Genomic DNA, 9,402 nt, shown 5'->3' on the forward strand with positions numbered 1-9,402 from the left:
ACGAATACACGTCATAAGTGAATCAATTCTCGTAATGTCTACAGTAAGTTGTTAATTAACTGTACTATACTGTACAGTACTATTAATTGGAGTTGTGCAGGAAGTCAAAGTAGGAACAATAATAAAAACAGCTTGATCCCTGACCTACTGAGTTATCACAAAGACTATTATAGCTGATACTTTTAACTCTCTATTGCATGTGAATTATTTTCCATGCTTGTGCCAAACGAGAGATTTTACCGTGCTGTAGATAACCCCTACAATGTACTCCACTATACGCGTAAATTCGATGTGAATTGCTGCTGGAGTAGGCATCTATTGCAATATGGTGTACTCGCTACAATTTTAGTTTTAGACATCATTACAATATTAAAATGAAAATTCAAACGATGATTAAAATCATATTTCACCCAGATTTTCACACAAATCCATGTTTCTCACTTTATCGACCGGTAATCAATGCCAATACTGTACTGTACACTAGCAAAGACAACTAAAACTGTTACTGTAATCGTTTCAGCATCTTAATTAAAAAGTCCATGTTTCAATGTCAATACTGTATACTAGCAAAGACAACTAAAACAGTTACTGTAATCATTTCATAATCTTAAACATGGACTTTTTAATTATGGATCTATTACTGGTAATTATATCCTTAATTATTAGGATAAATGCTAGTACAGTTAAATCGTTTAAAGTTTAATTACAGGTGAATCGTAGCAATATTGCAAAACTTTTGATTACCAGATATAAAACACTTGATGCTATTTTTACAATCATGAACTTGCTGTGCTGTATAGATCTACAGTAGACTACCTTATCAAGGCATGATCTGTGAACTAACTATCACCATCAATATTCATTGTTTGTCAACCGTTAGTTTATATTAATTAAATATATATAATCGATGCCTAAAACACTTTAGTTGTAACAATTAATGTTATATGACATTAATTTAGTTAATAATGCAGCAAATTGAAACAAGGTACAACCCTATTTGGCTATGGCCATCACAACATATTGAAATACGAAAGTACTTCTGTGCACGTTTACTGTAATAGAAAAAAACTTACTGATTCAGCTATATGCAAATACAGACAACATACCGTAGTATTTGCAGAAGGACTGCATGAAAACAGTACTATAACTTGAACTAAGTTGATCTTTTTAATAAATAAATCATATAATATTTTAGCAAATCGATGAATATACCTATTGATAGTACGTAACTTTTACTATCTATTTTTAATTTGTAGCAGCGATAGTTACATTCCATACGAATCGACCAACTTTCTGTCTTTGATGTGCTTTTGGTGGATGACTCCTTTAGTTACTATAGGAAGAAAAAGACCATTAACTTTTAACGATATATGGAAAATTCCTGAACGCGACTCATACAAATACAATACCGATATCTTTGAAAGATTATGGAAGGAAGAAATAAAATTACGGGGTGAACGTAAGGCTTCCATAGGACGTGTTATAATCAAAGCATTAATGAAGAAATTATTGGTATCGGTGGCCGTATATGCAATTGTTATTGGTTGTTCTATTAGTAGTGCTGTAAGTGATCGTAACGATTATACATTCTTTATGACGTTTCAAAATCATACAATAGCTTCTAAATTTATGACCTTACAAGCATATATGCTTAGTGCCCATTTACAATATAAAGTAGACTTATTTTCATCCAACACACGTTATATTTCATACCATCCGCTATTAAAATTAATTATCAATACTGTTATGCTATAGCCCTGTAAAATATACATAGGCTAGTATATTGTAACACTGTGGAATTTGTACTGTAAATTAGCGAATTTACTCCAATATAATATGATGTAAATACTAATATTAATCACGATTCAATGCTAGTAATTCACATTATTTGCAATAATATACTAAAATTTATACTCAACGTAGCAATCTTCATTATAACCATACGAGTATTACCATACACATAGAAAAATTTTAGACTGATAGCTTTGATAAATATTTGTAAGTAACCGAATGTGTATACGCGTATTATATTAGAAAAAACTTTCTTAAAGCAACTATTCTTTATATTGTAACTATAATTAGATGTGTAAGTAGAAACTTTATCTAATTAAAGTACTATCTCATAGAGAGTATTAAGAACGATAATTTCTTTTAACTCATGAACCATTACGATTTCATTACCACTTTAGTTAATTATGCGACTGATTGTCGAATATTCAACCTCCACCGACCTTCCTGTAGAGAGAGGTGTTATCTTGGTAAGCTATAAAAGTGAATAGTAATATCATCATATCACTTTTCGAAGACTTATAGATACGAACGATAATCGTATAACAGCAGTAATATTCTTATATTTCGGTAATCGGTAGTATGTTACTCTTTAATACTACTATTAATAGTTATTGGGATTCTATGACAGAATATTACCAAAGTTACGCCAGAAAATATTTGTTACTTGAGTTGGCCTCGCCTTATTTAACCTTAGAAATTTGTATTTTAGGTTTGTAGTATGCTGATCAGCGAAATTGTATTCACTTTTTTCTTCGCACTTGCCTGGTATGTGTCGTTAAGAACTGCTATAAAAGCTAGATCGATGATTTTTGGTCTCGTATTCAATAAAGTTATATCTCTAAAGAATACTGGCGGTGGGTCTGTCGGAAAGGTAAGCAATTGTAATACATACTTTGTATTCTACAAAGTGTTTAGAGTACTAAGAGAAGATATAATGTAGTACCGTTATTATAACCTTGGTCGTACTGTAGCTTTATATAAAATTGTGTAATAATGATACATAACTAAAGTAAAAACGTCATGTTAATTATTCGTTATTATCCATGTAATACCAATTGTAAAGCTTATCAACCTTTGCGCAAATGATGCTCAACGCGTATATGAAGCTGTTTTATTACTTGGTTTTTGTTTAGGTAGGAGTGATTTGTTTTAGTAATTAATAGTATAGTCATAGACAAAATTTAAAATTATTAAACATATTAGTAATAAGGTGTATGCAGTAAGTATTTACGCATATGTATGGAGCTACACTATAAATTAAATCTATCGTAATGCAAAGCTAGGTAAGGAATTACGGAACACTCACTTGTAATATTTACAAACTTTCCATGTTATAATTAAATTTTCATTCAGGCGCGCCAGTGGCAATAATTGGAGTTATAACTGCATTAGTGTTCACAATTGGACCTGTCGCGTTGGTATCTCTGATAGTCATTTTTTTCTATTATGGGTCTATGGTAGGAAACTAGGAATAATAACAATTAATTAATCATAAATATTTTCTAAGATTGTCGCTTAGGTTATAGTTTTAGTACAAGATATTTATCACGATTTTACTAATACGCATGATAGCATTCTTAAAGCAGCAATACTTTAAATAATCACGGTTCCGTACATCATAATAATACTACAATGTAATATATACCTTAGATTGCCGTTGGGAAGGTTATTAAAAAACTTCGCAGAAAATCTATCGTAATTACAGACCAAAGGGTAAGAGGAACTGGGTTGCTGTAATGTTCAGTTTTTGACTATACTATAGAATTAATAATTAATTATAATGAAACTCTATAACTTTTGATCATAATTACTGCTCATGGTTTCTCTAAAACAGATTCGTGAAATGAACGAAGTCTTAAAATGCATTAGACTAATTAAGCTATATGCTTGGGAGGAATCTTTCGAGACGATACTCAAAGGCAAGTACTTTAAAAGTTTCTTAGTAAGCCGACACTTCGTAAATTCACTAATTTTGTACTCTAATAAATATTAGAGCTCCGTCAAAGTGAAAGAAGTCGCCTTGAGAAAGTTGCGTACATACAAAGTTTTAATATCTCATTTATCATGATCATACCAGCTCTCGCATCAGTACTTACCTTAACAACTGGTTTTTTACTTGGAGTTCCTATAACGTCCGCTCAGGTATGTATTTATCTCAATGGAATAGGAAGAAGTAAATTTTATACCTTACAGTATTTAATGCAATAATTGAATAAACACATGAAATTATTACTAAACAACTTGTATATATACACGATGGATAGGCATTTACATCTATTGCGCTATTAAACGCATTACGTCAAACTATAAATATGTTTCCTCAAATGATCAGACAGTCGGTAGAAGCTGTCGTTGCATTTAAAAGAATAAAGGTACGATACGAAACGATTTGTGCTACAATGAAAGATTTATTGAACGCAAACTTAAAATTGTAATACTATAAATGATAAATAAATTTCAGCAATTACTAGCGATGGAAGAATTTAAAGATAATAACGAAGTACTATCAGATAACGACAATGCGATAATTATTAAGAATGGACTATTCAAGTGGAACACAAGTGTAATGTTTAAATTACATTAATTTAAGCCGATAAAAAATTTGATTACAAGAATAATTTTCAATTTTCTTATATAACATTTAATATGGACACTGTTGTAATTAAAATGTCACAATGTTAATCAGCTAATTCTTTTATCAGAACAAAAAGGATGACAATTCCAACAATGATGCTTGTAAGCCTATTCATTATGCTAACATTAAAGAGATATTATCGAACTTAAAAAATTTTACTTATTAGAATCCACATACAGTAATAATGGATCTTTTATAGCTGTAGGTGTTCAAGAGTTCTATTTAAAAGACATCAAGTTTCAGCTAAAGAAGGTATTATAAATGTTAACATCGCTACTGAAAGCAGAACTATACATTATGGGCTTGACAAAGCATTTGATATAATATATATATACGCGTATAAATTAAAAATATGTGTAATTACAGGGAGAAATATCGGGAATCTGCGGCCGCATTGGAAGCGGAAAATCTTCCTTAATTTCTGCCATCTTAGGCGAAGTAATAACGCAATCAAAATTTAACAATATGTACAAAATTTAAGTTTAGCGCTTTATATTAATTATTTTGTGTTTATAGATGAATACAGTTTCCGGAAGTATTGCTGTTGGTGGATCAATAGGATTAGTGACTCAACAGGTAAATAATCTAAATTATAGATTTAGTAATTTCCGTTGAGATATGAGTTTAAGCGATTTTGTATTAGCCTTAGAATTTACAAAATCAGATTTAAGATTCAGCTAATATATATATGAACATCTACAACGTTAGAAATATATGCAAAGTGTATAAAGCGTCATTAAAATTAGCAATAGTTTACAAGAAATAACCCATTTTTTTGGGTATAGCCATGGATCTTCAATGGAACTTTACGAGATAATATAACTTTTGGATATCCTTTTAACGCCGCCAGGTAATAATATCACTAATCTATCTGAATTTTCGTATCAGTAAACAAGTAAAATAACTATTATAACTGCTAGATAAATATTTAGTAACACAGCTTGCGGACATAATACGAGCTCTTCTCAGTATTCTTTTTGCTATGTACCAGATATGAGCGTGTTATAGAGTGTTGCTCACTACAAGAAGACTTAATAGCTCTACCAAATGGAGACGAGACCTCGGTTTGTGAATTACTAATTTAGCAATAAAACTTGTGAAATAGTAAATTTCGATATTAAGTAAATATGATTTTATACTATACTGCAGATTGGAGATAGAGGAGTAAATTTGAGCGGCGGTCAGAAACAACGAGTCAGTCTAGCACGAACGGTATATGCCGACAGGGATGTGTATCTATTTGATGATCCACTAAGTGCTGTGGACACAGATGTTGGTAAACACATTTTCGAGAGATGTTTCAACGAATTACTGAAAGAAAAATCTATTTTATTCGTCACTCATCAGTTACAGGTCAGCCTATAGCACATTATCTTTTTGTAACTGTGATTCAACTTTTAACGTTGTAAGTATTAATTATTCGTTGGCTGTCACAGTATCTTCGCGACTGCGACTGTGTAACGTTAATGAAAGATGGTCAAATTATCGGCAGTGGTAGTCACAGCGAATTATTAAATAGCAATAAGGTGCGCTACCAGCTTTTAAAGCAGTTATATCTATACAATACGCCTAATATTAACAACATTACAGTCTTCAGCTAAATTCTAGCGTTCACCTTTTGCTAAAGGTATACGCCGATCTGATTAGTGATTTATGTAACAAGAAAGAAGATGAAATCGAAGATAAAAAAGCAACCCTTATAGATTCGTCCAACGGGATAATTCAAACAAGTGCAGGTTATATCATATCACAATTCAAAGTATATTAACACTTTTTACAACTATATTCAGTTACGTCACTAGCTACTATTACTAACGGGTATACATAACGTATTGGATGTATATTTTTTACTAGTAGAGAAAAATAGAGAAACTAAAGAATCCGGAGAAATTACCTGGAGGACGTACAAGAGTTACATTAACTTTGCTGGAGGTACTAATATAACACCTATACAGTATACTCGTATCGTATGATTATAATATGGGCTAAATTATAAGCTTAGTCATAATAAATTTATCTAATCACTACCTTCTCTATCGTCTTTCATAATCTATAACTTTTGTGTAACTGCATCATATTTATCAGGAAATCTAGTTATGGTTCTGGTGTTAATGGTTTACGGCATTACTGTATCAGTTCGAGTATTTACCGATTGGTGGCTTTCACAATGGCTGAGTGGCGATATCAGTGTAATTAAAATATATCTCACCCGTATTCTCGTATATTTGTTAGATTAACTGCTAATATCACCGGAGATAACATGTATAGTATACGAATATATTGCGTTTAGTTAAGTTACTCAGTAATATTCATTAATCAATTATAACATGCCATTACGATCTAGCGTCCAAACATGAATTCAACTAATAACAGTTCCGATTTCTTACCTGGACCTACAACTTCAACACACAGCAACACAAGCTTTTCATCTAGACCTGCAAATCAATTACCATTTTATACTAACTTAGCAATTTATGTATCGTCCGCAATAATCATGATATTACTTCAAGGTGTTAGAGCAATTGCATTCTCAAAGGTAAAAGTGTTAAATAGTAATAATATTATAATCGATCATATCAACAATAGCTTAATACGTATAATATGTCAATAAAGATATTAACATAACGTAATACTTTACACGTACAAGTTTAGTACTGTAAAGCTTATGTCCTATGTTTACTACGCCTAATATTTCTCATAATATCATGTTAATAAATAAGGTGACTTTACGAGCATCTTCAAAATTATGTACCAAGGCGTTGCATAAGGTTAGATACGGTTTGATTATATTTATAGGTATTCTATGTAATAGTTGTTTTATTAAGTATCCGTTTATAATTTATATTAATTATTAGATTCTGAGATGCCCTTTGAGTTTTTTCGATTACACACCGTCTGGTAGAATACTTAATCGATTTTCTCGTGATATGGATGAAAGTAAATAGTTAAATTCGTACTACAGTATTAATATACGAGTTTAATATACGATTCAATTAATTATCTTAACTCGTTCTATTTTCGTTTTATCTAGTTGACATTCAGCTTCCGTTGTTTGCTGACCGATCTCTTTTATTAGTACTTACGTTACTCGGGTCCATAATAGTAGTGTTAGCTTCGTATCCTTGGGTAGCGATCGCTATTGTTCCTTTAGTTTTAGGAATCTCGATGTTAGCTTACGTTTTTGGTAAAACATTGAGAGAAGTAAAAAGACTAGAGAGTATTAGTAGATCGCCCGTTATGACACATCTAACTGCAACTATGGAAGGTAAAATTACTTATATATAACGTATTTATTTCCCAAAATACCGATTACTATTGTACGACTTTCCATATAACGAATTATGGATTTACGTTTAAATTGATATATACTACATGTTAGGTCTGTCAGTGATACATGCTCATGGCAAATCAGCTGAATACCTTACAAAGTTAGTAAATCTGCTAGCTATTCGTAATACGACATCATATTTTTATAATCGATTTCCGTATATTTATTAAAGACTCATTATTTTACTGCATGTTTTTACAGGTTTCGAAGACTTCTTGATAGAAATTCATCGTGTACTATGATATTCATGGCTTTAAATCGCTGGTTTGCAATAAGGGTAGATTGGTTTATCACAGTCCTTGTTGCTATTGGCGCTATGACAGTAGTAATAGAACGAGGACTTGCTTCTTCTGCGTATTCTGGCCTTGCTTTAGTCTATATCATGCAGGTATTTAACAGTTTTACGCGTATATCCTTTACAGACTATAATTAATAATAAGTTAATTCACTCTTGTAATATTAATTACTTGACATATTTATGATAGACTAAAGGCATACTGCAATTCGCTGTAAGAAATATCTTGGAGACTAACTCCAGATTTACTTGCGTTGAACGACTTAACGAATATTGTGAGGTAAGTAATACGTCGTTAATGTTTTTGATTACTAATGATAAGAACTGAAGCTAACCATAAGTACATAGGACTTACCTACAGAAAATTCGGATGTTAAGAAGACAGATGTAATAACTGACGATAACTGGATAAAAAATGGCGAAGTCGAATTTAGAGAAGTTAAAGTAATCACTACAAGAGCTTTATAACTTATATCATTTTATTTCTACGTTCTTGTACAAAATACCATTATTACATGTTCTATTTAGTGTATTATATAATATATAAAGCATTATTATTATAATTTCATGGTGTGATCCTAATCTCATCGCCATTACACGAATAAATTTCGACTTTATAGATGCGATATCGCCCTCATTTACCTACAGTACTAGATGGTATACAGTTTAAGATTAATGCTGGGGAAAGAATCGGAATCGTAGGAAGAACTGGAAGTGGTATTTTATACCGAATAATCGTTTTAAAGATACATTAACTTATTGCATGCAATATTAATATAAGTATTAGTAACTTCAAATTTTTAAGTTGTTACATATAACTGACGTTATTATCTTACAATTATAAGGAAAAACTTCTATTGGCGCATGTCTGTTCCGACTCGTCGAAATTTATAGTGGCTCAATATTAATTGATGGACATAACATAAGCCATATAGGTAAGTATTACATTATGTCCTGTCGTAATAATTACAAGCATACAAATACGACGTGCAACGGGAAATAAACTAGATCAAAAGCTACTACTTATATCGAATTTTTTAATTAGATCTTTATAGTTTACGTCGCAATATGTCAATGATACCACAAGATCCCTTCATTTTTGAGGGTACAATCAGGTATTTAAGATGTTACAAATCTACTATAATAGAAATTATTTCTGTCTTGAAATTATCCACTCCAGATACGTTAGTAACGAAATAATCATACATGATTGTAGAACTAATTTAGATCCACTCAATCATTATAACGATCGCGAATTATGGCGTGTGTTAGAAAAAGTACAGTTAAAAGAGAAGGTAATTTATTATTAATAAGTAAATGTTAAATGTATTGTATGTCGCCATTCAGCATAAA

At 31.1% G+C, this 9,402-nt stretch overlaps 1 protein-coding gene across 1 annotated transcript in view; it reads left to right on the plus strand.

Annotated features, from left to right (window-relative positions):
* Positions 1-965: 965 nt before the first annotated feature.
* TRIADDRAFT_57243 (uncharacterized protein) overlaps positions 966-9,402 on the plus strand; it is a gene marked incomplete at both ends in the record, with an annotated part of 9,508 nt that continues 1,071 nt past the window's right edge. The window contains 29 exons of the mRNA XM_002113233.1: positions 966-985; positions 1,257-1,563; positions 2,190-2,258; positions 2,501-2,662; positions 2,855-2,924; positions 3,145-3,248; positions 3,442-3,504; positions 3,626-3,733; positions 3,787-3,933; positions 4,056-4,163; positions 4,793-4,864; positions 4,943-5,002; positions 5,212-5,276; positions 5,418-5,490; positions 5,576-5,779; positions 5,863-5,952; positions 6,054-6,162; positions 6,512-6,615; positions 6,771-6,962; positions 7,147-7,194; positions 7,282-7,363; positions 7,458-7,691; positions 7,806-7,854; positions 7,956-8,142; positions 8,240-8,329; positions 8,670-8,766; positions 8,895-8,984; positions 9,095-9,164; positions 9,230-9,344. Of these exons, the coding sequence (XP_002113269.1) occupies positions 966-985; positions 1,257-1,563; positions 2,190-2,258; positions 2,501-2,662; positions 2,855-2,924; positions 3,145-3,248; positions 3,442-3,504; positions 3,626-3,733; positions 3,787-3,933; positions 4,056-4,163; positions 4,793-4,864; positions 4,943-5,002; positions 5,212-5,276; positions 5,418-5,490; positions 5,576-5,779; positions 5,863-5,952; positions 6,054-6,162; positions 6,512-6,615; positions 6,771-6,962; positions 7,147-7,194; positions 7,282-7,363; positions 7,458-7,691; positions 7,806-7,854; positions 7,956-8,142; positions 8,240-8,329; positions 8,670-8,766; positions 8,895-8,984; positions 9,095-9,164; positions 9,230-9,344 (3,189 nt within the window). The remainder of the gene's footprint in view (positions 986-1,256; positions 1,564-2,189; positions 2,259-2,500; positions 2,663-2,854; positions 2,925-3,144; positions 3,249-3,441; positions 3,505-3,625; positions 3,734-3,786; positions 3,934-4,055; positions 4,164-4,792; positions 4,865-4,942; positions 5,003-5,211; positions 5,277-5,417; positions 5,491-5,575; positions 5,780-5,862; positions 5,953-6,053; positions 6,163-6,511; positions 6,616-6,770; positions 6,963-7,146; positions 7,195-7,281; positions 7,364-7,457; positions 7,692-7,805; positions 7,855-7,955; positions 8,143-8,239; positions 8,330-8,669; positions 8,767-8,894; positions 8,985-9,094; positions 9,165-9,229; positions 9,345-9,402) is intronic.

This window comes from Trichoplax adhaerens, genomic scaffold (genome assembly GCF_000150275.1).
Source record: "Trichoplax adhaerens TRIADscaffold_6 genomic scaffold, whole genome shotgun sequence".
NCBI classification, from domain to species: domain Eukaryota; kingdom Metazoa; phylum Placozoa; class Uniplacotomia; order Trichoplacea; family Trichoplacidae; genus Trichoplax; species Trichoplax adhaerens.